The sequence below is a fragment of the Diprion similis genome, chromosome 2 (assembly GCF_021155765.1).
Source record: "Diprion similis isolate iyDipSimi1 chromosome 2, iyDipSimi1.1, whole genome shotgun sequence".
NCBI classification, from domain to species: domain Eukaryota; kingdom Metazoa; phylum Arthropoda; class Insecta; order Hymenoptera; family Diprionidae; genus Diprion; species Diprion similis.
The window spans coordinates 18,330,558-18,358,507 of record NC_060106.1 but is presented as its reverse complement, the minus strand read 5'-3'; the positions used below and the strand labels follow the sequence as shown (position 1 = coordinate 18,358,507).

The following is a 27,950-nucleotide window of genomic DNA, read 5'->3' as shown; positions in this document are numbered from 1 at the left end:
ACGAAAACAACGTCTCTGTGTAACGAAAATTATTCATATCATTTCTCACCTTTCTAATTTATTCTTTTCGCCCTTACTTTTCTGACGGAATTTTGATTCCAGTCAATGCTACGCATTATTTATTTATTCTTGTCAGTTACTGATATCATGACTGATCGTACCGTTGCCATCGCTTCAAACGGGATCCACTACCCTCTACAAAACTTTCAATACTTTTTTTAATTTTTTTATTCTGTATGTCTTTTTTTCCTATATAAAATGTACAAGAATAATGACAACACCCTTTATGCGAAATATTGAGAAATTATTTCCAAACCGTTAAGGACTTTGTACTGTTGACCTCAATATATCCGGAAATCCGTTACACATTAACTATATAAATAAATAATAGAAATATTGATAATATACGACTCAAATTAATTATTAAATGCATTCTCACTCCAAAATATATTTACAATTCGTTAAAACATTATTCTCATGTGTAGCATATCTCGTTTCATGCATTTATGTATATACCTACTATGTAACTATTGTAACTGGTACATATTATTAATTATGACTTTGTTACAATTGAGATAAAAAATATGTACGTATCTCTCATGCTATATTGATTACATGAACCAAAATCTCTGGCAACAATACCTTTCAAATGATATAATAATATAAACAATTCATTGATTGGTTATTTTATACCTATATGTATATACACCCAGACATGTATAGGTATTACCCTACCTTTCGCGAGGGTTTTTATTACTAATTTTTACTTTACATAGGACTTTGTTCAATCAGTGGAATTCAACAAGTAATCGGAGGTTCCAAGTTACGTGGTGCCATCACCCCCTGCATTGTTTTTCTGTACTTGTTTAACTGGTACAGATTCCACAGCCGATATGCTGGGTGATTTTCCATTTGCCTCTCCTACAATGTTCAAGAAAAAGCAGACAAATCAGCGGGAGACAAAATGAAAAATAAACGAAGACTGCTCTCTCCAATTAAATTTCAATATCGTAATCACGTTTGATTAATTTATCAACTGAATATTTACATAAAACTATCTGAATTAAGCAAAGAGGCGAGTGCATGTCTAGAATTAAGAATATCTTGCACCGTTGTGATTCTAGTCTGAAGAATGAAAGCCTTTGAAATACTGACCTCCATCAGCCATCTGCCCAAGCAATTTGGTCTCTGATGATTCTCTGACGTCTTTACGACCAGAAACTTTTCCAGTCGAGACCGCGTCTTCAGTTGTGACGTTGGCTGTCAAGTTTTGGAGCTTCGTAATAGACACCAACATCGCGTCGCTAGAGTTTTGCAATGAGTTGTATCTATTTTCCAAATTCTTCAGCTTCTTTTCTAGTTCAACATTACCAGCCTTCAACTGTGAATGAAATGTCAAATATCCATAAGAAATAAATACAAATTGTAGCACGATTTACCAATTTTTTGGAAGATTTGACAATTGCACAATTATTGAAGAACATGTATAACATAAATACACTCACGCTCTCAGATAATTTATTAACGGAGTCCTTAATTGTTGCCACATTGGTTATCCTCGCGCATTCGTTCTCCAACGATTCGATCTTCGTACTAACATTCGCCACTTGCTCCTGTACCACACCTAACTGTCTCTGTGAACAATAACATGTGCATTGAGTTTGAATATTGGTTAATCCATATTTAAATAGTTCATAAAAAAATAACTCTGATTTTGGCTTGTTTTGAAGAGTAAGATTTAAATTTCTAGGCCTGACCCTGAAGTTTTTAAATGACAGTCCGTAATTTTAGGAAAATCACAGGAACATGAAGGAAAAAAAAATCTGCTATAGGTTTTCAATTCCGACATGCATTCCTCGATGGATTATAAGCGAGGAATTATTATTATTGTATCCAATCTGCATTCTTACTCGGTCTGCCTTTCGATTCTCAGTTGTCCACTTGAGATTTTGCGTCGAATTCTCAGCAAGTGCAGTCAAGTTTTTCACCAACTGAGTAATCTCCGTGCGAATCGATTCAATCTGAGCTTTACTTTCATCAGAAAGTACAGCTTCAGGACGCTGCATGTTGCTAGATAGCGTCGCCAGTGAATTCTGCATGCAAATATAATACAAAGTTAAATTTTAATCAATTCCCCCAGTTATCAATCGTGATATAAAAGTAAGTATTCCAACGTCTTAATGAAAGGTTCGTATGAAACACAGAAAGTACTTATATTTCCACATTTTTGAAAGATTGTAAATTTTTTGTAAGTAATCAGTATTTATCTCAACTGTTTTAGTACTGAGCGAACCTCTAACGTTGTTATATTCGCTGATAAATTATTTTGGACATCTTGTATCCTGGTGTTGCTTGATTTAAGAGACGTGACGGTAGTTTCCATGTCTTTCACTTGGCTACCGAGCGTCGCTTGATTGGCTTGGAGAGATTTCAACTCTTCAGGAACGCTACTGAGTTCTGGCGCAGCCTTTACAGTATTCTGAACATCGAGAAGCCCGTGCTGCAGAGTCGATAGCTGAAATGCCACGAGAGGAGAAAAACAAATTTTGTCACCAAAGGTCTTAACATTGAGATACCAAACAGCAAAGACACGTGATTTTATATACCTGAGTCGTAAAATTGGCTATTTGAAGTTTGATGTCGTTCAGATTGGCGAATATGATCGTTTGGTTGTTCTGAAGATCCCTCGACAGTGAATGATACTTCTGGAGAGTATCCGGAACGTTTTCATTGCCTGCTATAACTGAAACACAAACGTACAGCGAAGGTACAAACATCAGTACAATATTCACAAACTTCGTGTGCATTGTATGTACAAATGTAGCGTACAGAGTTAATACGCAGACCTTTTGACTCCTGCATGTATAAAACTAATAAAAAAAATGCTGATACCCGAAAATTATTTCAGCAGGTATGAAACAAAATTTTTCACATTGATTTTGAAATGGGAAGAGAACCAATTTTTACTTCTTATGTATACTTTTTTTTTTCTTTATGAACCTGCATATCATAAAGTTCCACCATTTTTCTACTCTTTCTTCTTCACTAATAGTCATACTAAAACCCATTTTCATTTTGGATTGTATCGATAGATATAATACACATATAGATATAACAAGATCATATTCTTACATAATATAATGTTTCTACTCTTATATATAGGGTACGTGACTTTATACTGTGTACATTAAACCGATTGACGGCTTCATACATGTTTTATAATGAAGATTAAAATGCATTTATCAAAGGATAAAGAAGCCTCGAACCTACAGAGAAGTAAAAGGGAAGGTAGAAAAATATTATACGTGTATATTTCTTTTTTTCACAACCATTACATCTAAAAGTCATAAGCTACAACCCCAGAGAGTTGAATCGGTGAACTGGAAGAGACTCCGGATGGCAGGAATGGAGGTCTGAAGTGACGTCAAAGGAAGAGGAGATTTTAGCTCCCTTTAAGTCACGCGTTACAGGCGTGAAAAAAATTGGAGTGAAAAGTAGGCAGCATAGAGATACAATGAACGCGCTTTTTCCGCCAAAGCTTTCGAGCTTCCGGTGTATTGTTAATAATAATAAGTCACACGTTTTTAGAACACAGGGAACAAATTTCTTTTAAAATGATTATTTCCTACTTCAGCACCTCGTTATATATTTTCAAATTCAATTCAAGTGAATCGAGTTTCGTGAAGTATACAATAATTACAATAATAATCAATATATCATTATAATAGATATCAGTAGTAACACAGATTTATGAACAAATCAACATATGCCATTTCAACACAATAACACTAACGTAAATGAATTGTTTTGAAAAATATTTTCCTACACAATGTGAAAAATTCACACAATTCACAATAAAACTTTTTATTGCCACGACCAATTACTTGTATAATATATTACGTATAAATCACGTATGAAAAAATAAATTACGAGGACCCACCAAGAGAGGTAAAATAATAACAATAAAAACAACAATAATAATAATAATACTGGATTCGCCCATCAGTTGAATACGAGGTTCATCGTTCCTAAGGATTGTCCGAAACTTTTGTAAATTCGCCTTCTTTGTGTCGACGTCTTAATTATTATACCTTGGTCCAATTCCGTGCGAAGAGCACTGAGCTGCTGACGAACGTCGATAAACAACCAGATCAATGTTGCTGTGGCGAGAATCGAGGCACATGCTAAAAATGCACTGCAAGCTCGAAGAAAACCAGGACAACTTCGACTTCTTCGACTTCCTCGACACTTACGACCCCCTCGCGTCGAAACGCTCCAATATTCCGATCTGTCGTCGCTACTGTCCGTCAGAAGTTCCTAAAAAAAACAAAACATTGAAAAAATATTTTTTTCCTTATATTTAAACGGTCGATGCCGTACAAATTATTAACTAATAATAAGTTGTTTTTTTTTATACGTATTTACAGTATATGAATCGTCAAGTATCGTCACAGTTTTTTTGTTGTGGAGAAAAGCTTGACTTGAATTTGAAAGTCGGGGAAAAAATTTAGATCCGTAGTTTCAACGAGGTTTCGAAAAGAAAAAACGCTTTGAAATTCAGGATTCCGTTTTTTATGGTGTGTAAAAAATTAACGACGTTTCAGGCTCTCTGATTGTAGCAATTTCGGTTTATCGATCATCTGCAATTAATCATTTTATAGTTTACATAGGTATAGATATAGTATGTCAGCTATGAGAATTAATAAACTGCCATTTGCTAATTGGAAAATAATCATGTCACGTTTTTTCTTTCACGCGACTGTTGTCGAGGGTATATAATCGAAAAATTGGAACGATATTTAAAAACGCCAGAAAAAAGAAATCGTCAGAGAAATAATAGGATCAAGTATCAGCGTTATCCTACGGATATTGGCATCTTTGCAATTGATCTGTGCAACATAAATTATTGAACGATAAGTGGGAGTCAAAATGTAAAAAGTTGAGAAAACGGAAAAGTCAGAATATCAAACTTTCGAAAGAGCGAAAATCTATCCTGCAGAATTTCAAAACATACAAAATCGAAACGTAGTCAGGAACCTGCTCTCTAAATATGACGAAATAAAAACTGAGCCGTTCCAAAAAAGAGTGAGATATGTAGATAGAAACCTAAAAAAAAATATTTGAAAAATTAAAGTGCTCTCTAGATTGTGCGAAAAGTTGTAAAAAAAAATTGGAAATTTTTTTTCTTTCTTGTTTTAAAAAAATCAAAGAACACCCAAATTTTCTCAGATAAAATCTCACTCCTGTCATAGCGGTTCGACTTCAACGCGAAAGGAGTGACTTTTCACTCCCCAAAATTTCGAAAGATACTATCTGTGACTCATGGTGTCCAGTAAAAAATCCGTAACGAATTCAAGGACAATTCCAGGACGTTTCCAGGACATTGAAAATAGAATATTTCCAGGATACTAGGAAAATTTGAGGATAGTTTCTACGACTTTTGAAGAACAAGCAAAATTCAAGGACATTTCTAGGACCACTGTTTTGTGGCTTGCTGTGCTCTTATTCATTGTAACGACTCAGTAACACTTTAGCTTTGAAAATCTGACATTTGTCCCTCTATTTTCAGATCCTTCTACATCCTCACCCCCGTTCAATGACCGAATAAACAAGCAAAAAACCTTGCTGATTTGCTGTATTACCTGGGAGCTGCGTTTGCCAGAATTTCGCCTTGTGATGGCGTGTGGAGCAGCCAAAGCATCGAGCTCCTTGCGTTTCTTCATCTTTTTCGTCGGTGGTCGAAGTGGCACCGTCACAGCTACGGAGTCCATTTCAAGGAGGACGACACTGTCGCCTTCGGTATTATCCTGGGCACCCACTTTACACTATTTATTTAACTAACAAGGTTCTTTCCACAACTATCACCTCCGTCTTTTTCGAGACCAGGAAGAAGTCTGCCGCATTTGCCGCAGCTAGACTTCGGAACAAATTTCACCCACGAGTTTTCCCTGTTCTTCTTTTCTTTTCTTTTCGAGTATTAAACACCGCGAGTTTTCAAAATTAGTTTTTCGTCATCAATGGACGTACACTGTCAAATTTTTACACATATATTTATAATATTTATCATTTGAATAAATACTCACAGTTTTACTCGTTGGAAAATAATGTGTTATGTTATATGCGAGCTTGAATTCCACGTTTATGCTTTTTTTTTTAAATTTCTTTATCCTCGTTATCATATGTACAGTTCAACTGTAATGAATCAAATATTTTCATTCGAATGATATTGAAATCAACGACGAGGAATGCAAAGCAAAGAAAGAGAGGAAAAAAGAAAAAACTAAACATTTATTGTCGACAAAATATTATAAGATGAGGGTAAAAACTTATCTCATATGTTTCGTTATTGATTGTATAACATAGGTATTATGGGAAATAAAATTTTGTGTGATACAGAGTACATGTAAATGGAATCAAAGAAAAAAAATAATCAGTTTTTACCCTCTTACGAGAACAATGAAAAATCGTAAAAATTTCGCATTAACTTCGTATAATTTAAGATATGAAAGGAACAAGTTATTATTTTTATCTAAGAGATAATTGAGTATAACGTGGAACTCTGTGAAAACATATTTACTCTTGACACGTATATATACACAAAGGTGATAATAAACTATGGTACGCCTATTTACAAGCCTTAGGTGCTGTGCTATTCGTACATTTGTACGAATGAACCAGCCTACATTTTCAAATAATAGCCAGAATTTGAATTTACGGAAATCTGATTTCACATTTCCGTTATCAGTAGGTCTGTGTATATCCGGTCCGACTATAATTTGGTCAATATTGTTTGTACTGACTATCAATCTGTGCGATAAAATTTAATTTTATGATTTCTCTTTCACTATATTTTAAAAATGATAATTATCTAGAACCGTCGACAAGTAAATTCAGAACCACGTAAGTTTTGTGAATACATCGATTTGAATGAAAAACGTTTATCATCGTTTCATTGTACGATCGGATTTCCAAAACATCGTTTTTGCTTGACAATTTTAAAATACACTTAATTCGACGATATTAGGCGGATTGCAGGTTTCGACAAAGCCGATCCGTATGTACACAGAATACCACGTGATATCGTCAGTTTAATATTCAATAATACATCGCGACACACTTGACCAAACAAAGGAAATTAAAAAAATTATAACGTATTGCAGGATGCGTGCAGACGATCCAACTTAATTGCACGCAGTAAAATAACTTGCGACGACAAGAACGAAAACGAATGAATAGCGAAAAAAGCCTCGCCGAAATGTTATTCGTCCATATACACGAGTTGCGTATTCCCCTTAAATATTATATACCTAAACGTCATACAAGCAAATCGTTATTTCATCCTTCAGCCTGCAGACCCGGTCATTAATCGATCAACAAACGTGTTCAAAATTCCACTTTATATTTGTGTTATTTTTTACATTTCTATTAGAATATTAAACAAATTTTTGTGGTTCTAAAATTTAAATCGTCACATAAACTATCAACTTGTAATTTTCAATTTGTTTTTTTTCACTTGGTAATTCATTAAAAAATGGTTAAATTAACTCAAAAATTTTAATGGACTTGCTGGGACATTTTTTTTCTACCTGTGTACGTATTCCTCAATATGTACACACACGCACACCTGAATTTCCCCTCAAGGTTCTCGAGCAGCATTGTCTAAATTTTTCAGCGGTGTGAGGTACATTAATATTCGTCGTTTGTATAGTCGTGGGGATCGATGGATCGCACGGTGCGATGCGATAGACGAAAAAATGAACCACACCTATAACAATGTACTGGGATCAACGTCAGCTATACATTATCGATAGACTATCTCCAATTTATCGGGAAATTTTAATCAAGGCCGCAACCGCGGTTTATCGTTTGTTTTATACAGAAAAAAAACGCAACCTAAGTCAAGTCAAGTGCGCCTCAAAAATGAATCCTACGAAAAATTAAATGATGTAAAAACTGCAACGTAATAATAAAACTGTAAGTTGTAAGTCCTTAAAAAAAAATTTTATTTCACAGAGATTACGATTATTATTTTTATTACTGTTACTATTATCGAGCAAAATTACTATCGCATATAGTGTATAAGAACTGCAATAACTGCCAGTTATTATACGTAAGGAAACTTTTTTTCTCCCTCGTGAAATATGATCGAGACACTTTTGTAAGGCGAGTTTGTTTGTTTTCTTATTTGCTATTCACTTATACCGTGAGATTTGGAAGACCGATATTAGCGGATCAATTTAGCGCTTGATGCAATCGACAGATCGATCGATAGATCAGGGCAATCACTACGACGCACTGTGGTTGTTATAGATCCGGAGTTTATGCGCCATGCGACAAGTCACAATGCGGTTTAAATTTTGAAAATAAAAATTACGAGATCATCTTCACGCTTATGCAGGTATATATAGGCACTTTATATTTCCGAGCTTCATGCAGCGAGCTCTCGCGTGATACTGCGGGAATAATGTAACTTGTATCGAGCGAAGCAGTTGAGCTCTTATCAATCGTTCTGAAACGACGAGTCCAGCCGGTGTGGGAGAAGAAGACGGACGTCGCAGCCTTGCGAACAGTACAGATATAACGCAATGTCAGGTGTGGGTGTACGTACAGGTATACGTACAGTAATTAAAAACCGCGACGAGTGAAACGTCGTGAAAACAAAAATGCCGAGGAGAAAAAAGAAGAAGAAGAAGATGAAGACGAAAATGAAAAGGAGGACAAAATTTGAATGAAATGAATAATTACTAATAATTACCTATCTAATCTACGATTTGATAAATTGAAAAATTTTCAATACATGCTTACAATTAATTTTCAGTCCCGCTGTACAATTATTTTTGGAAAAAATTGTGAGAAATATTTTTGGGATTCAAACGAGAGAAAGTGCAGTTTTTTGTTCATGATCAGAGATAGATTGATGCGATTTGTATTGAAATGATGAAATTATTGTCGATTTTAGGATCGCTAATTCTTCAGAGAAAAAAAAAAAAATTTACGTGTCAAGTCGGTTGAGAAATGAAAGATTTCTGCGTGGTATTAAATTTTGTATTTTGGATATTACGAAAAAATTTTTGGAAGCAAACTTTTGGCACGTTTCAAACGACAGTAAACTCAACTGGAATAAGTATAATCGTTGGATCTCGTAAGATTTTCAAACTGATATCACATGAAGAAAAAAACAATTGAAATACAACGATTTGTTTGTTTTACTAAAACATATTTTATCAGTATAAAGTTAATCTCTGTTTCCGCAACATGTGTGGTGGAATCTTTATTACACGATTCGACCATCGTTATGAATGATTGTTTGCTGGAAATCGGTGCCAATATTGGCGAACGTGGGATTTAATGGAACTGGCAATAAGACTTACGGATGAAGGTATAAGCTGCTGCCTTCGAGCTAATAAATTGTTACCGCCACGCCCAATGTTCATTGATTTACTTTACATAAGCATAGATCGATATAGATTTAGGTGTGAGTATAAGGTGACGTGAAGGAATGAGGTTGGATTGCTCTTTCTGGAAAAATTTAATTAAAATTATTAGAAAATTTTCCTCACTAATTTATTGAAAGAAAATAAAAATTAACTGAACGCAAAATGAAAGAATATTTTTTTCACATTGACTCTCTGCGCGAATCGATAAATTTATACGAAGATAAATCACAGATGAAAAAGATATTAGAAATCTGAATTTAAAATGTTGAAGGCGTGGCTTCAGATAAGCAGAACATATGAAGAGTACAAAACAAGAGTAAATACGCGATGCCGATGACGAATATCTATATGTACATACATACGTTACATATACTGATATAATACAAGGTACAGAGAACTTTAGAAAAGCAGCAGCAATAGCCTGGTGAGTGAGTCACGTCGAATAAAAAGTGGGTTAGTTAAAACGATTTTTTTTCTCACATTTTTTTCCATTTATATCGGTTCAACACACATAACATGAATTGTATGAAAGAGAACATAATAACGAAAATTATTTCGGTCGAGTGTGCAGAATATATTTATTTTGGTAGTTAATTTTTTTTTTTTTTTTTATTTAATTCGTTCGTATTATCCAAGTCTTGGGAAGCAAGAATTTCAGCACAGTAATAACGATATCGAAGATTTGACACAGCACAGTGATTCGCAAAAACGATTGTATTTACCGTTTGGTTATAAACATAATTCTACTCGACGTATTAATCGCGATATTACACGAGTTTATGCAGCGATACACAACAACATTCTAATAACTCAACACGTTTTTCTTACGTAGATACGTACAATGATAAGTGCAGGTGAGAGCAGAACGTGACGTTGAAACGGCTCTGATTAGCCAACAAGCGATTTCAGATCGTGCGGAAAAATTGTGTGCGCAGAAAAATTATCGTAACATGCAACGGAAGTATTTTAAACTTAAAAGAGTAAACAAAAATTATCTTAAGAGTACTTTGATTTTGTATTAGATGAATTAATTTTTTATAAATTCAAGCGAAATTTCTTGTTTTTCTATTTTACCATGTAACCAAAGAAAAACACACTTCTTCCCGGTAAAAAATGAAAACTAGTTTTCTAGCTGTGACGGGGAGAAAATTTAACAATCTGATCATTCGTACGATATTTTCTTGTAATTATTGATAACTTGATGTTGATACTACGAAAAATTGAAAAAAATATAAAACTAAACTAAACAAACAGATTGAATGTAGAAATAAGCAGGAAATGTGGTATTGGCAGTGAATATTAACTAGCATCAGATTTTGCTTGAAATTTCAAGAATAATAGTAACCGCTGTCGCCTGGATTTCCTGTTGCAAAAACGTATATCCGCAATGAAACGCGTTCACGGAAGACCAAACGGTAGAGCCTGCCTTTTTATCTCTTTTTCTTTGTCTTCTTCTTCTTCTTCTTCTTCTTTTTTTACGATAACGTGTCTTTGCCTAAGTTAAATACCGAGTATGTATACCGTCATCCTCGCGTCACTCAAAGAAGAAAGAAAAGGAAGCTAAAAAAAACGCAATTTTAAGACTCCTTAAAAAAATAAGAAAAACCTCCGGCAGGTCTTAACAACTCCTTAATTATCAATCTAATCGCTTGATTACAGGCTGCATGGCACGACACGCCTTGTTACCTGTCCCTGCTGTGTATAGAATGTATTACATATGCGTGAGTATAATCCTAAGCCTCGTGAATGTAAATTTTGAAAACAGAACACGAGCAACTTGGAGATTAAGTTGGAACAACATTTGAATACAAGTTTACGGGTATTATAGGTATTATATTGAACGAGTGCGAAGGTTAATACCGTAAATATAAAAGAACCGAGAATCACATGTCACGATAATTCAAGTGTGTCGTACGTATGTAGTATACAACACTTATTCACTTTGTTTTTCTTTTTCTTTTGTTTTTATCGGAGCGATAGGCGAGCAAACGATATACAGCTAACGATAAGATTTGAATTGTAGAAATTGGTAAGTATAAATTGAAGTTGTACAGTGTCAACGTTCAATTAGTTCAATTATTCATACCCACGCGATTTTTCAATTATATACGTAACTTATAGATAAAAAAAAATATTCGCGTGAGAATTTTATTCAATATAATTTCGATTCAAATTTTCGTCTATCAATCTTTAATAAATAAGATAACGGAAGTGAAACCTCTGAAATTCGTCAAATTTTTCCATTTACAAAATTCCCTGCGAATTCCATGCATATCGTTAGATTTTCCAAATTATTTCCGAATATCGATATATACTTTCATCTTAAATTCTTTATCGCAAATATCGCAACTTCACGGTAAAGAAAGAAATCTGTTCGAATAAAAATTAAATATTGTTCAACTGCAAATAATTTGTACACAAGGACAAAACAAAATATATGTACATATATATTTTACACAGCGATATTTCTTTTGCGAAAGAAATAAATAATAACAATTCAAATTACAATCGCAATAGTAAAATTAGCGATTCGAAAGTATAGCCTACAAACCCACAAATTACACGACAAGCTTTCCTTTTTATATTCCCACACTTTTCTCGCGAAATTTTTCGCAGCGCACGCGTATATTAAAGAAAAAAAAAAAACAACAACAACACAACAACAACAACGAAAAAAAAAAAACCTCAATAAAAGGGACGAAAAGAAAAGAAGAAGAAAAATTGAAATCACCAGCAAACTTGACTATATATCGTGTATTCGGTGAGAAATACTGGCGCAAAGAGAGGAGAAAGCTGCTGTTAGAACCACCCGCACTGACTGATCACCCTTGTCACTGTACAAAGTATCCGAACACACGCGCACACATAGAAACAGGGACACGCATGTGGGATGCATGACAGTTCGTCATCGAAGGCGAATCCGGTGAGTCTCGCTCATCGGAGAACGGAAACTGAATTTAGCGAAGGTGCGGGATTCTATCGAGTGTTCAAAGGGGTGCGAAGGGCTGATTTTCTCGCCCCCAGCGATGCACGAATTTGCACAATTCCGGCCAGCCGGTCCGCGCAAACGCGAATAAACGCAATTCGACGCGCGTCTCTCCATCGATTCGCGCATGCAGGAACGCCGACGAGCCGAAATTTCGGGTGCTTTCGTACCTTCGTATTTCGTCTATTCCGGAACTCTTGGTTTTTAGTTCATTTTAATTTTTTTCTTATCGCAACACGAAGGATTTCCTGATATTTGTTCCGCTGAAACGTTTATACTCGAACAAATTTCCTGACTTATCCCACCGAGTTAGAATTTTTCTTTTTTTTTTTTGCTTTTTTTTTTATTAAGTGGAACTAACGAATGAAGCTCAGAATTTACCCTTTAAGCACACGTTATTGTGATGAGTCAACTTTTATAACAAGATAATGTTTTATGATTTTTGAGGTCGCTGTTTACGAATATGAAATTAAAAATCAAAAACTTGAGATGACGGATCTAATACGGCGGACGAGAATTTCAAATTTCATCGAATACGGTCAAGAAACTTTATGCATGGGTTTTCGGGGTCGCTGATTGGATTCGCTATACTGAATTTTCAAAATCTGATTTCAGATTTGTAATCAGCGATGAAACCGAAAACTTATAATTGACGTAAAACATGTGTACGTATAACTTTAACTAACTTTCTCAGAAATGAATTATTTTTTTAAATTTTCATGATTTTTTTCAATTAATTTGTTTCTGACAATAATAATTTACATTATATCGCAATAATTACTTTCAAATATTGAAAACCAATTAGTATATTATCAGAAGTAGCAAAAAAAAAAAAATAACGGCATGGAAATATATTGAAAATGTCTCTAAATACACAAAAAAATGGATGTAAAATAGCTTGTAAGCTTACCTCTATAATTGAAAAGATTGATTGGTAGTCAGAAATATTTTTATGGTCTGTTTCACGGTCATGGAAGCGAACACATGGAGATAAATTATTCGTAGAATATTGCTCTTTTACGACAGAAGCTTTATTCGTTCTCATTTCGTTATCGCCATTCTCCATTAGTCCCTGGCTGATTGAAAAATTGACAAATTAATGGTTTTCCCTGACCAATGGCTACCATGAACCCTCTGTTTTGAACGAATAAAATTTTGTCTCAAATGAATAGATTTTATTATGGAAAATTATTTTTGTGTGCATGAAATCACACAAGTAGGTACTTAAAATAGTAGGTAAATACGAAGCAACCGATATCGTAGTGAGGGAAACTCATTCTAAGCAATTTGCAGAGTAAGCCAATTTTTACCTCAATTCGAAGCGACGTTTTTCGCCTCGATAAATCTATAAAAACGCCTCCAATGAATCACAGCTGTGCCCTGAGGGCCTTGGAGTCTACATTATACCTAAATATTTGAAGACAGCTAGACGTATTACCGAAAGGCATGTGAAGTGAATCCAAACTGTTTCAATATCATTCCTTCCATTCATTTTCTCGTTTTATTCCACTTTCCCATTCAATTTAGGATTATTTTTCGATTAATTTTTACGTATTTATGCTTCAATTTCTTTCTCTTTCTTTTCCTTTTATTTTCAAATCTCAGAACTCGCGGGCTTAAATATAGCAGTTTCCGCAAACGTCACCATATCCCCCCCCCCCCCCCCCCCCCCACTCAATTCCCCACAAATCACACAATTTTACGTTGTGTTGGAGAATTTTATTTCACATCCGGGTTACAAAAAAGCTACGGATATGGATAATTGCGGGAGATTTGTGCGAAACGCAAATATCACTGTTGACAGGAATTGATTGCAGAGACGAGGTGAGAGAAAAAATGTAAAAAATAAAGAAAAGATTTCAGCTTCTCTGATAAGATTTCTTCACGGCGGTATCCATAGTCTGGATGTAAATAAACAGGCCTGCGATGGGTTTTCCCTGATAAAACTGAGTAGTAATTTCTATAAGTATTACGTATGAATCTATGAAAAAAATATATAAAAAAAATTCTACCACGTAAATTTTCTGAGAAATTTTTTTTTCTGTTTTCTGAGTATTTCTAGACTTAAATTCCAGTTTCTGTGTTAACTATATATGTATTGATGGCAGTGTTGATATTTAAATATTCATATACTCTCACTAGTTGTTGTTTATGGTGATTTTAAGCACATTTGCAGCTACGTAAGTAGACGATAAAAAAAATTGAACAGGAGTTTTGAATGAAGTAGAAAAACGTGTCATAAGTCTTTTTGATTTATCTAGTCTCGTAAGTTTGTTGAAAACTAACGCTGTTCATTTTATAACTAAACATTCAATTTTATATTCGTTATATTCTATTCTTTCGTAAAAATTGTTCAAAACTCGGTAAATATGTATATATTGCATAAAAATAAATCTCGATATGCTGTAAAAAAAAATCTCGATATGCTATTTCAATTCAACATACCTAAGTACCTAAAAAAAGGATTATTATTTTAAGGAGATATTAAAAGTTCCATTTCGTAGGCCTGTGTAATTATGCTTCAACTACGTATCGCGTGAAATACTGAATATTTTGAATTAAAAATCAATCCAAACTTTGTTTTTCACAAATCTCATTCACGTGGAAAGCCTTATTATAACTTGTTAAAGTGATTTCCGTACGAAATTATAACTTCAAAGTCACATGCGAAGCTAATTACTCGTTAATTACCTTCACCGGCACCAATTATCATCGTACCTGTAGCAAAGACTTCAAACATTAAGCACTTTTCTTTTCTTTATTGTAATATTTATCAATTTGAATATAGATACGATATTTTTTCGTTTCGATTAAATCCTTTACGACTATTATGAGTCGACCGTTTAAAAAATGTATAAAAACATTTGAATAATCGATTATTTTGTGCTATTTTATATTTCCTTATTGTTAACTTGAAAGATTGTAATTTTTCAAGTACAAAGGAATAAATACAAGAATCAGAAATGATATTTGAAAAGAATTTGAGATATTTGCGAATTGATTTTCGTACTCACTTGTGAATGTTAAAAAAAAAAAAAAAAAAAAAATGGGGCACCAAAATTAATATTTGAAATTTGTACAATTTTTTTTTTTTCTTTTTGCTTCCGCTAATTGCATTTTTGCGACGGTAGATGTAACAATTAAATAATCCCGGCCGCAAAATGAGCAAGCAACTGCTGTTCGTACGTTTGGCTACTTACTGATGCATAAGCCGGTTACCTGTACGCACACATACGTAATACTTGTAAAGAACACTTATAATAACCAGTAACCACCAAATATGGGTTGTTACTTAACACGGCGGCGGTCCACAGAAAGTGTGACCAGCGTAAACATCGAGCAATTGTGAAACGCAATTCTGCGGCACGTGACGAGAGCGAATAAAATTTGTGTGCAATTATGAAAGAAAAAAAATGTCGCACTAAAATTCGAAAAATTTGGCAAATTCGTCGATACATTAGAAGACGAAATATAATTTCTAATATAAAATTTTTTCTTAAGATTAACAATCATTTGCAAATATGGAAACGATCGGATTAACAGGTATATAAATTCATTTTTAGATGGGATCGAATGGGTGGAGAAAATATCAATGAACGATAATAATAAAATAAAGCTTCGTTCTTGTTTGAGGATAATAAATGTTAAAAGATTTTGATACCAACCTGATCTGACGCTGGCGTACATATTCTGAATATCGTTGTGCAGTATCGCAGCGAGCCAAGATAAAGCCAATAGCCAAAATGTTATCAAAATAGCTGCTAACCACAGGGCGGCTACTCTGGTTTGCGACCTTCCACAGCCACACGAACTTGCATCATTGTCTCTCGAGGAAACACCTGACCTGTAACGCCTTTAAGAAAGAAAAGACAATAATTTTACCAAGGATACTTAATTCCGATGGAAATATTTTCAGCCTACAGCAATTACTTTGATCGATTAAAAGGGGGGAATTTTCCTGGCGAAGATATTCGACTGTTCAAACTCTTGCTTTATGGTACTTTATGAATCGTGCTCAAACTTCAAGGTCAAATATTACTATTCTAAATTTCAACAGTGACTTTCGTTACAACAGTTTTTAAAAAATCACTTATAGCTGCGAGTAAAGTAGATAAGTTGAATCGATACGTTTGTAAAAACTGCGTCACTTTAATATTTGCAGCGAAGACTCAAGTGCAACTTCACGTCACTTGCTTATCTTCCAATAATTTGCATGTACGCAGATTTTATAAACAGTGTAAAATATAGGTTATGTTCCTTTGTTTACGTTACATGTGTGGGCGGCACGTGAATCTGGGTCAAGATTTAAGGCACCCATTGCATCACTGATATCTTTCTTCCGTGACGATGTCCAGATTTTTTAGAATTCAAATATATTCGGAAATACTCACCTCTTGACCTTCTTCTTTCTAGGTGTTAATACGATGTCCGAAATCGAGGATTCGCTGTCGGTCGTCAAGTCGAGTAGATTAATAGTCTCCTTGTTATTTTTTACCGCCATTACGGGCAGAGTCATTGTCTATTTCCAATTGCCCTTGGCAATGTGTGTTTCAACTGATGAATTTTTAACACGATTTCTCGCCAATCCACACGGACATAACCTCAAACTAATCACGCTTTGTATTCCAGTTTTTTCACCTCGACGCAGGATGCGTCGTTATTTTCAGATTTTAGAAGTTTAATTTATTTTAAGTACTGATTTAACTCCGGGGTATTTTTATTGCGCTTTATTGCTTTAATTTACCATTAATCGTCGGTCTGTTTTCACTAGCTTCGCCACATTTTGACGTTTCGACACGATTCGCAACATTACTCGCGACAGCAGCGCCACCCGTCAAATTAAACACTTTTCGAGACATGCGAACGTACCAGTGCCGCCATCTCTCGTCAGTTGTTTAAAACTACGGAGAATACGCGCGAAAATTTGAACACTGGTCAAAACGTGCAACTTGCACAGGAGTGAACATTATTCTTTTGTTGCAAATTCTGAGGATAATTAAGAATCACGTATGATAATTTACTTGAATATCAAGCATTGTATAACACTGTTGAATACTCTTTTCAATTTACGAAAATAATTTATATATCAGTTAACGTTTATAATTTTGGTTTTTCCCTCCACGCAATTAGAATTCTTCGAATCACAGTAGAGCAATAAATAAATTCCCTACACAATCAATGAAATATCTGTGTAGACTCAAAATTTTATTCACATAAACATTCCTTATGTAGTATACTGTGCAAAAAGAAAGCAAAGCAGAATGATGTCATTCAAAGATTTTACTTGTCAGATTTTTTTTTCATGCTACTCCGATGCCTCATCATCGATTTGTGTGCAAATAATTCTGGCTCTTTGCTTAAAACTAATCTCAATAAAAAGACTGTAATTTTTGCACGTTCCAACCACTCATAGTTATAAATTTTATGAGTACATTGTCGTACCAACGAAGAAAATAATAATTCATTAGCATAACTAGTTTTCTGGCTGTATCTCACCTTTGGGAGCTGTGAAGGGCCTTTACCCTTTAAATTCGCAGATAAAATTTTTTTTTTCAAGGTTGTGTGTATGATTTAACACAACTATATTATAATGTTATGTACGCATGTCGCAATTAAATGTGCGTGCAGAGCCGATTACTGACCTCACCAAATTTCACAATCTGACAACTGCGTATAGCAACGAAACCTGTGTGTTTTTTTTTCTTATTTTTTTTTTTTCTTAAGCAAAATAAAATTCATATATTCTCACTGTCGCAATGAAAAATTGACAGTCCAAGTCGGTCGTCGTATTTATCCTGAAAGAGATCCTAAAAATTTCTACTCAGTTTATGACTGTTAAAAACTTGTTTGGGACGAATATAGTATAACAGAACAGAACGAATCCTTGATCATTTACTGCCGTCGTTGGTCGGAAAAAAATTATTTTCCCCAGAATACGTCATACGTACAAATATAAAAATGTCGGGGCCACCTGAAGACCTTGAACCGATCATTTACCCCCAAAAGCTGTAAACCAGGAGTGATTTGACCGAGTCCTCAGAGTCAGAGGACCGCAAGTTCCTCATCACCTGCGATATCTCATAAGAATAAAGGTCGTTTCACAAATTCACACACAAAGACACATGAAGATTTCTGGTAGAGAAAAATACCTGACCACTTTAGGCACTGTCTAAAAATGCTGCAAACTCGTTCCAAATCGGTATTTCCGAAGGCAACTGCGTCTTTCTTATAATGAGCTCATCGGCAGCCAGATTCTGCTCTGATCAACCTGACCGAAGTCTTACAAGCAGTTACGGTGGCAGTCTTTCCTCATCTCCGGAACCGTCCAGTTCTATAATATCAGAGATAATATCGAAGTTGAAAGAAATTGGAGACGCAGAATCGAATTCCTGTAGCAACTTTCAGCTATAAAAATATCGGTGACTGTGCAACATGTTTCGAGTTTGATATTTACGCCATAATTAACTGGGATAAAGATTCTGCCTGCAGGCGAACGATGGGCCTCAAACAAGTTTTCGTTATTGCGATTTTCGCCGTCTCGGCTGTTCAAGGTAAGACTTAACGAACGTTTATTACATGGCTTTGGGAATCTGAAAGGAAAAACGTTTCTCGTGAATTGGAATCTGGCACCGAATTCGATTTAGTCGAAATTTAAATCGAAATTCCTCAACTTCTCAAGAAAAAAATACAAACGAGGATAAGGATGAGGATTCTGTAATTCGTACTCACTTTACACTGGAAGAGAACGGGTCCAATACTGTACGCAAACCTTGACAGCATTTTTTTACTCCCAAACCGGACGTTTCGCGTCGATTGTGATAAACACGATTTACCAAGGAGAGAATGGCGCATAAAAATCTACCGATGAAGCGGTTCTTACTCAGCTTAATTGTGGCAGGTCGAATTTTGACAAACGCGAAAATATTTGCATCAGAATATTATCCTATATTTAGTAATTTGTAAACAGTAATCGAGTGTCCATTATTTTTCTTTTACGGAGAATCCGAAATCCTGTTTTACTGACTGAGAACATCGCTAAAGAAACGGTGTTTCATCAGCTTGGAACGAGATTAAATCTCATCGCTCTTTTCCGTCCCGTCATTTATTAATAACCGATTCCAGTTTCGAGCAAGGATGTGAAGACGCTCTACACAAATGGCTACTATTACAGCCAGTTTTTCCCACTCGAAGAGAACATGGCCGCGGAGAAAACCCTGCGGTTTTCTGTCCGCGCGCAGAGAGATGCTCACATTTTATTAGCCCCTTCACACCAGGTGAGATCAAAGTTCGATTTTCAGTATCCCAAATTACTCGTGATCAGCAAATCAATTCCAATTTAGCTTTCCTGGTAGCCTCCCATCCTCCTCCTCCTCCCCCTCCTCCTCTGTCTACAAGAAAATCAAACTTGCGGTTTGACAGTGGAATTAATAGCTGATAATGTCATAGAAGTTGATATTCTTGTTTTTTGCAAGCATATAACCGGTTCTTGAGAGAATTCATGCACTCGGTGTATTAAAAAGAACGTCTCAATTCATTTGAAAATTTTTATAACTTCAGGACGGTTTTGCTTCCTCATATAATTGGCCACTTGGTCAATTTCACTCGCGCAGTCTTAATCTCGCTTTGATATCCTTCAGGCGGACGGGCCGGTCTATGAAATAGTCCTTGGAGCCCACGACAACACGGTGAACTACATCAGAGGACGATGTCCTTGCCAGGAGGAGCCGAGCGCGACGATCAGAACGGTGAACCTGCTGAATCGTCAGCAGTTCCGAAATTTTTGGATAAGAATAAAGTCAGATTCCCGAAGGACCTTTATCCAGGTCGGCATCGGAGGAAAAGACACTCCTTTCCACGAGTGGCGAGACCCGAGGCCTCTCAACCTTCAATTCCTCAGCTTCCGGTCAGGGACTCCAGCGGAATGGAAATATGGATACAGCGACGACGCGAACACCGTTGGTAGGCAAAATTTCATCTCAATTGATTTTCCGATTTCGATTCAAGCATCCTCCGAGATAGCGTCTTTATTATTTCGAAGCACGTTTTTCTCTCCCATCGCGATATCAGCACGAAAGAGGTGTAAAGACGGTGATTACAAAAAACGAAGATTCTGAAGCTCTGCGCTTATCGAGGACAGAAATTGTTCCGTATGGTAAAAATTTTGTCACTTTTTGTCGATATCAAAGTTTCCAAAATGTTCCAAAACCTGTGAAGTAAGTTTTGATTAGTATCAACAACTGTGCAGAGGAATTGACCCGGGAGAATTTCAAACTTGCTCTTAAATATTTCTTTTTTTTTTCAACTCGTCGTTGGACTCCGCATCATAACCAAAATCCTTATTAAAATTCGTGATGACATGGTTTTTTCAGGTGTTTCAATAGACAGACATCAGTCGACGGTAACGTCGACCGGATACGGTCAGTATTATCCACTTTCCGAGGTCGTTAGCCATTCGGACGATGCTGTGACGCTTTACTTCACCGTCAGGACTTCGAAAGAGTTCCAAGTGAGTTGTCTTGCGTCTTTTTTTTTTTCAAAGATAAACTCAAGTCTATATTCTCCTGTTCAAGATTCTTCTCAGTCCTGCGGTAAGCTCCTTGGGAGATTGCTACGAATTTGGTATCAGCGAGAGAGGAGCTTACCTTCGTCGACGACATCTTGGAGAGAACAAGGCTGCCTTCAAGCAAGATGGATTTTCGAATGATCGAGAACGCGCTCGATACTGGATCAGAATCACGAGAGGTAAAAAAGATTTTCGATTTTGATATTCATATTCATCTCTGAGATTCGTAAAAACTTTCCAAATATCTTCGTGCAAACTTTTTTCAAATATCAAGTATACAATAATGTTCCTAAAAAGAAGATTATACATTCGTTAAAATTCAAATACGTAACAACGAGTTAATTAATGGAACGCATCGCATCGATCCTACGGGAATATCGTTTGCATGGGGTTTCCGTACACTCAACAGCACACTAAAGAAGTCAGTGCAAATCAGTTTTTTTACTCCCTCATATCATGCTTCTCGGTGAATTTACACCAATTTAACAACATACCGAAAGAGTGAAAGACGTACTTCTTTGCAGACGGAATAGTGTCGATGGGAAAAGGAGGTTCAGCATCCCCGGTCATCGAGTGGCGTGATCCAAGTCCCTTGTCTCCGCAGTTCCTTAGTTTTACTCTGCATCGAGAGAGAGGCGAAGATCCAGATGCGAGCAACTTTGCAGATGTCCAATTCGCTCTGGGGCCGGATTATTCTTTGGCAACCCAGGACTGCAGGGGTCAGTATGAACCTGATTGACGTAGAGGAGTGTGAAAAGATTTTTCGCAACGAATATGCTTCATCGATTTTTCGCCTTTTTCCTCCTAATTACAGCCCGATGGAAAGACGCCTCTGGCAGACTTCCTCCAGGTGCTGTTCGGGGCGGACGAAATGAGGATGATGAAATTTTCATCTGCCGTGCAAGCCATGATGGGGAAGTTACACCCGGGAGTTACGTGCCGTTGAAAGGACGGACTGGAGAATGCCGCGTGTCTTCCTCTCTGTTTGTCTATCAAAAAACGGAATTCCAGGTAAGAATATTGAACTTCTTATTCATAACTTATTGAGAATTTCGAAATCTGCTCATTTTTTATTCACATTCAAAAAGTGGGGGAATTTTGTGAATTTATACCTCGACAATCTTATCACCAAATTCGTTTGTGATTCGTTTTTATCAAACGTCTGTAGATCCAGCTTCATTTTCTATTCGTATACATACACTAGGGTGTGCGAAAAAAAAAAAATTATTTTCAAACGCGTATCAATATTTTATTAGACCAGCTCTTAAATAGAATATCTCATCCAAATATAAGCTCTTAATATTGATATTTAAAGGTGCCTATTTTATTTTTTCCACATACCCTTTAAATAACATGTAAAAAAAATCAGAAACTTATTTCATTTTATTTTTTCCTCGTAAACGGTTTGACTTTTAAATTATCTAGATACAGATTCTTACAGGAAATTTTGCGCTCTATAAAAAAGGATCGATTGTAAGATAGAATTTTCCTGATTTATAACCGATTAAGACATGTTCAAGATGACTCGATGTTTATAGGCGAGTATCTCTTAATCAGTTTAGAATTAGGAAAATTCTATCTTACAATCAGTACTTTTTTATAGAGCGTGAAATTTCCTATAAGAATCTGTATTTAGATAATTTAAAAGTCAAGCCGTTTACGAGAGAGAGAGAAAAAAAAATCAAAAATTGTGCGATTTCATCTTATGTGTTATTTAAATGGAAAATGGAAAAATAAAATAGGCTCCTCTAATCATCAATATTATATAAGAGCTTATATTTGGCTGAGATATTCTGTTTAAGATACTCTACCGAAATTTTGATGCGTGCTTGAAGAAAAAGAAAATTTATTTTCACACTTTAATATACATTTCTCGATCATTTCCAAATAAACTGCCCTAACAAACCGTTATAATTCGACAGCTTTTGATTTCTAATGATCGAGAATAATCCAGGAATCGAAGACTTTACAATAACAATAGAAAACAATTAAACAAAAAATCATTAGTTCAAACCTGACTCGAACTCTTTCAGGTATTAACGGGTTGCCGTTTCGGCTGGCTCCCAGCATCCCTTGGGGTAGTTCCTGACGGGGCAATATCTGGCGGTGAAGCATCCGGAAATGTGAAGCTCTTCGTATCCAGAGTTTCTCACGAGAATCAAATGATCGTCGGCAAGGTGCGTCCGGAGCTAATATATAGCGATGATAAAATGAATTTGCAACGATGAATCGGACCTGAAAGAGTGATTCATTTTTTCTAAATCCTGACTTTTTGCAGCTGCAACCAAACCGTCGTCTCGCTTTCATCCCGTTCGGTGATCAGGAACTTCCGTTCACCAATTACGAAGTGCTGGTCAAGCCCGTATCAAGCGACGCTTCTCCCGGCAGAGGATCGAACAATTCACCTTTGATCGGAAAATGATCAGCAAAAATGTCCTTCGAACCTGCCTCGCGGTTTAATTTTACATTTTGCTTCACAGGACACTTTTTCCAACTATCGCAACGCGTGGCTGAAATGCTGCATCGAGTAAACGATATTTCCGCCTAATTTGCTCAAAGAATAATACCATACCGATATAATAAAGAATACTTTCAAATTTTAAATTTTTGTTGCAGCATTAGCGATAATTAAGTTATCCTGTAAATGAAAACTGATTACACCTTCTGGTCATTTTAACGATGGTCAAGTTATCAAGTACATCATATTACTGAACCGCAAAACTTACCTACTTGTCGCTTGAATAGTTGCAGTCTCATAAAACTAATCACTTCCGAAGATAAATTAAAGTCACGTCTAGATCTCTATGTAAACAATATATTTTCATCGTTGTTAACCTGGACGCGCGGTTGGCTGGATGTGACACAGCCGAACTTTCGAACCCATCAGCTATGCCGACATCTTGCCTGCCTGACGTCCAGCATTAAATGTTAATTTTTTTCCACACACCTGATCAAACTTCGTTAGAGGAATTACGAGTACAATACATCGTCCGCTTCACTTCTTTATCATAGTCAGAACAGTAAGAAGAATTTTAATTCGACGATTCTCTAATATCTTCTCATTTGCGGGATGATTAAAAGGTGTCGACGTCACTTTCGTTGTACAACTATTAGTCCGATGGACTTCAAGACTCTGCCATTATGTTGATTCTTTTGCATAAGGTACACTTTTTGCTTAGTATATACTATAAGAATTCGTCGTCCTGCCGCAAGAGACTCAGAATTTTTCTAGTAACGCAGTTACACGGTACTTGAAATTGCGATTTGCGATTTAGATTTATCGTCAGTCTTCAGCGAGGTTGGCTTTCAGTAACGTCGGAAAACCGAGAGGCATGACTCCTGAGTACTTTGCGAAGAAGACAGACTGGCGACTGCAAGTTATAACATTGTAATCACTGATCCAACGGAGATTAGATAAATGGTACGGTGAGCATCATGTTTGCGCGTGTATACCTTCGTCCACGCCTTCTTGGGAAGGTAAAAGAAGACGCCTAATTAATATATAAGCCGTGTATTTTGAACAAGATAATTGAATTAGACGTAAAAATTTCACAATCGAATTATGCCCAGCAGAAGGCATAATTTGTAGCATCAATTTATTGCCTTATGTCCAAGCTATAAAAATTGCTCATACTCTTAATTTTCACTCACCTTCATGGCCAGCTAGTGCATTAAACTTCATGCAGACTGTGGTCTTGAGTTCGTCTGTATAATATAATCAGACGTTTTCTATTCATACCACGTATTCACCACAGACGTCAATGGAGGAGGCCTTTTTCTTAAGGAGTATTAAGGAGGCACATATGGTGCACCTTTAACGTTGAAAATCTTTATACCGTGTAATTATCGGTGACGAGATGTTCTGCAACAGGTAGAATGACGAAAGTTGAAATTTAACGATAGAAGAGTTGTTGTACTTTTTTTGGCCAAAACATGTTCAAAATTTTAAACAAACAAATTCTTACCGTAGCAGAGACAAATGTGAACATTATAATTTTGCCTTGTTTCAAAGTGAGTGATGGTGGTCGCTGACGAGCGTTGCAGCATCCGCGACGAGTGCTGAATACATCTCATCTTCGACGAAAGGTGATGTTTTTCCTCACCGTGTCCATCATCCGTTGTAAATTATGCGCGTTCCGAATGAACTTGGAGCGTGAAACTGCAGTGTATTGTACTATTTTCGCATATGAGTTACGCCTGGTAGTTTACCTGTAGCATTTCGATTTTCAACGCTCTAGGCGCGGCATCGTTATGAGTATGTAGAAATTCCAGCCTCCTTAAATTTCGCTCTTCTCTTCTCACAGTCCGTGTTCAGTATGTCGAAACTTCCTGGCTTCCGTCAGTGTCTCGTTCTGCGTTTAATTAGGTATTACTGGATGACTGAAACATCGAATTTCGATATTAGGTAAATATATTTGGTAATTTTGAACAAAACTTGAACGTTTCTTAATATACGTCCAGACGAGACACCCTGTACTGTTCCTGAATTATTTTCATATCACTGCACGCGTATTATAACGCTCTCGTGTTATACGATGTAACGTAAAACACAGTACGGTGGGTCTTGTTGATTAAGCGTGGCGATAAAGGCGAGCGAAGAAACAGAAAACTTGGCTCGTGTTACGTGTTTAATAATTACAACAAAGATATTGGCCTAAGGAACATGCTTCTGCAATAAATTTGAGGCGTTGACACGATCGCAATATGTTTCTTTCATTTTATTCGTAGGTACGCCTCCTCAAATCGCTGCGGAAGATAATCGAGACTCTTCATCAGGACCAAAAGACAAAACCGCCGGTAGATGATGACGTTGCGATAAAAGTTTTATCCCACATGTTTGCCTCTTACCACGCGGCTCTATCTTCTTCATGTTTGCCTCCGGAAAGGCAAACTCTGGTTTAAACTCCAGCATCACTAGCTGGATTTTCGAGTTCGGAGCTAGGCTGTGTCTCAAAGCTTCAAAAGATCTCGGCGCGCAGTGTTTAAACATATATTTTGACACCGTTCCTAAGACTCACTGCGATGCGAGCCATCTGGAAGACTTCTACTGTATTCACTCTACGGAGGTACTTGAGGGCGATGTGAAAATGACTTTGGCCAAACCGGAAATTGAATTTAAGAACCCTTCGATTCGATCCACTGTCTGATTAAAATATTCTCTTCAATTATTTACTTACAAGTTGTAAACATTTCGACTTTCGAATACTGGTCTGAGTTTCTTCCGCACCAGCAGCAATTATTAATACAGTTTATACACTTGATAAACAACTGATAATTTTCTTTGGGAATAATTTGATTTTCGCAAGGTTGCTTTGAATCACCGACTCGGCACCTTAAGGGAAACTGATTAACGTGTTGTAGAATGTTCGTAATTTGTATACATTTGTGTACAGAGATATTTAATAGCCGGGAACGAATGAACTGAAATGAATTTCAGTAAGCCTGAACCTCTATTGACGTTACCGATCTTATTGATGGTTTAAAAAATCAAGACGTTCAACAAATAATTATACAAACAACATGAAGAAATCTGTATCTTCCTGCATTATCAATTTTTAGTCATATTATTAGTCTGTTTAATATGAAACTCAAGTATCGAAAAAACCATGAAATTCGAATCACCGATTTACTCTGCGATTTCAATCATGTTGAGAAAATCGATCAAGAATACGTTTTGAAGATATATCTCTTCGTGGAATGTCACGCAATGCGGTACAAAAACGTGGGTTACGTTTTCCACGGTGGCGAAAATTTTTCTCAAATCAAATTCCCTTACTTTTTCCCACGAAACTTAGGTAATGTTAGGCAGCTTTTATGACCAAAAGCTCAAGAAATTGTGCACCTTGAATATATAAATTTGGATCTAAAAAACACATAGTATTGCTTAATTTCACACAAATAATTAAAGATTTAACAAGAACGTTTCAGAAAGTTAACCCAACTGAATTTACGAAACATAGCTAAAGTTTGAAAACGATTTATAAAAGTGCGTTTTCCCCTACACTCCATCATAATTCCCTGATTTTTCCCTAACTATTTTCGGTTTTCCCGGTCTGTCGCAATCCTGTCATCTGTTCAAACAAATTATATCCACGTACGTTATACCTATATATATATATAATACACATTTTAAGACGCGTTTCAGTGCAGTAGCTGTTCAGATAAAAATGAGACGATTACACGATGTTCATCCTGCAAAACCGTTCACCGCAATCACATTATACTTATCTCGAACTATACAACGTTCGCAGAAATTCTCCAATTGCACTTCGAACGGAAGTCGACGATAGGTTGGATCGTTCGATCACGTGGTCGCAGCTTGGATCAAGCTTGAAATCCTCTTTCCTCGTTCTCCACAGCTTGAATGAAATTACGCATCGTTTCACTGTGATCGACACTTAGCTAATTGTTTAAATTTCCTCAAAGTTCTATAATCAATAATTTTTCTTATTAAATTGAAAATTGGCTAATCGGTAATCGCACTTTTGGAACGTTAACGAATCAGAGGCGAGTCGGGCGCGGTGTGATACCGAGATTGAAAACTGGGCTTGTTCTTAGACAGAAAAACTCCTCGAGAGGAATCACTGCTCCATACTGGCCGCACTGTTCACGAAGAGGGTTTGCCGAAGAACTGACGCCGCAGAAGTACCTCGACCTAAGGACTGGACGGTGTTCGCCTCTTTCACCTTTGCCTGTCCAAGAAGGCTGGAGGCAGAGAGGGGTGACTGAGGTGGCTTATTCTTTTTAACATAACGTACGTCGCACCTACTTCGTCACTTATTACACTCCTTCTGGCCAATCACCGATCATCCGCGGTAATGGCGCCCGTTACGTCCTGACGATGATCAGCGATCTGCTCTTCCATTGGCTTCAGAGGATCGTATTTGATTATAACATGCGAGTCGACTTCTGGGCCAAACGAGCAACGTGCTAAAGCTCAAACCGTTATGATCCTCTTCCTTTG

The 27,950-nt window shown here is 36.3% G+C and overlaps 2 protein-coding genes across 4 annotated transcripts; one reads left to right on the top strand and one right to left on the bottom strand.

Moving 5' to 3' along the window:
* Window positions 1-136: 136 nt before the first annotated feature.
* LOC124413260 (myosin type-2 heavy chain 1) lies at window positions 137-17,242 on the bottom strand. 3 transcript variants are annotated; one of them, XM_046893749.1, is made up of 8 exons: window positions 16,815-17,242; window positions 16,089-16,276; window positions 2,607-2,743; window positions 2,294-2,515; window positions 1,911-2,093; window positions 1,506-1,634; window positions 1,156-1,381; window positions 137-921 (listed from the first exon to the last, which is right to left on the bottom strand). In XM_046893749.1, exons 1-8 carry the CDS (start codon window positions 16,937-16,939, stop codon window positions 824-826), a joined length of 1,308 nt encoding a protein of 435 aa, XP_046749705.1. In that variant the 5' UTR covers window positions 16,940-17,242; the 3' UTR covers window positions 137-823. The 3 variants fall into 3 exon arrangements, with proteins under 3 accessions (XP_046749705.1, XP_046749686.1, XP_046749696.1); XM_046893730.1 differs by lacking the exons at window positions 16,089-16,276; window positions 16,815-17,242 and adding exons at window positions 4,092-4,317; window positions 5,622-5,982; XM_046893740.1 differs by lacking the exons at window positions 16,089-16,276; window positions 16,815-17,242 and adding exons at window positions 4,092-4,317; window positions 5,643-5,978.
* Window positions 17,243-18,761: 1,519 nt separating this feature from the next.
* LOC124415952 lies at window positions 18,762-23,561 on the top strand. The gene is made up of 9 exons (XM_046896708.1): window positions 18,762-18,974; window positions 19,546-19,697; window positions 20,061-20,382; window positions 20,793-20,929; window positions 20,994-21,165; window positions 21,511-21,705; window positions 21,801-21,997; window positions 23,020-23,163; window positions 23,265-23,561. The coding sequence occupies exons 1-9, from the start codon at window positions 18,920-18,922 to the stop codon at window positions 23,406-23,408; spliced, it is 1,518 nt and encodes a 505-aa protein (XP_046752664.1). The 5' UTR covers window positions 18,762-18,919; the 3' UTR covers window positions 23,409-23,561.
* The last annotated feature ends 4,389 nt before the right edge of the window (window positions 23,562-27,950 follow it).

What these genes read in the sequence shown, in the direction of transcription:
- LOC124413260 (XM_046893730.1), bottom strand. Translation starts at nt 5,771, where the DNA reads ATGGACTCCGTAGCTGTGACGGTGCCACTTCGACCACCGACGAAAAAG. An exon ending in AGAATCGAAAGGCAGACCGA is followed by an intron (nt 1,635 to 1,910) that starts GTAAGAATGCAG and finishes TATTGTTCACAG; the next exon opens with AGACAGTTAGGTGTGGTACA. An exon ending in TGGGCAGATGGCTGATGGAG is followed by an intron (nt 922 to 1,155) that starts GTCAGTATTTCA and finishes TGAACATTGTAG; the next exon opens with GAGAGGCAAATGGAAAATCA.
- LOC124415952 (XM_046896708.1), top strand. Translation starts at nt 18,920, where the DNA reads ATGGGCCTCAAACAAGTTTTCGTTATTGCGATTTTCGCCGTCTCGGCT. An exon ending in CTGGATCAGAATCACGAGAG is followed by an intron (nt 21,166 to 21,510) that starts GTAAAAAAGATT and finishes ACTTCTTTGCAG; the next exon opens with ACGGAATAGTGTCGATGGGA. An exon ending in ATCAAAAAACGGAATTCCAG is followed by an intron (nt 21,998 to 23,019) that starts GTAAGAATATTG and finishes GAACTCTTTCAG; the next exon opens with GTATTAACGGGTTGCCGTTT.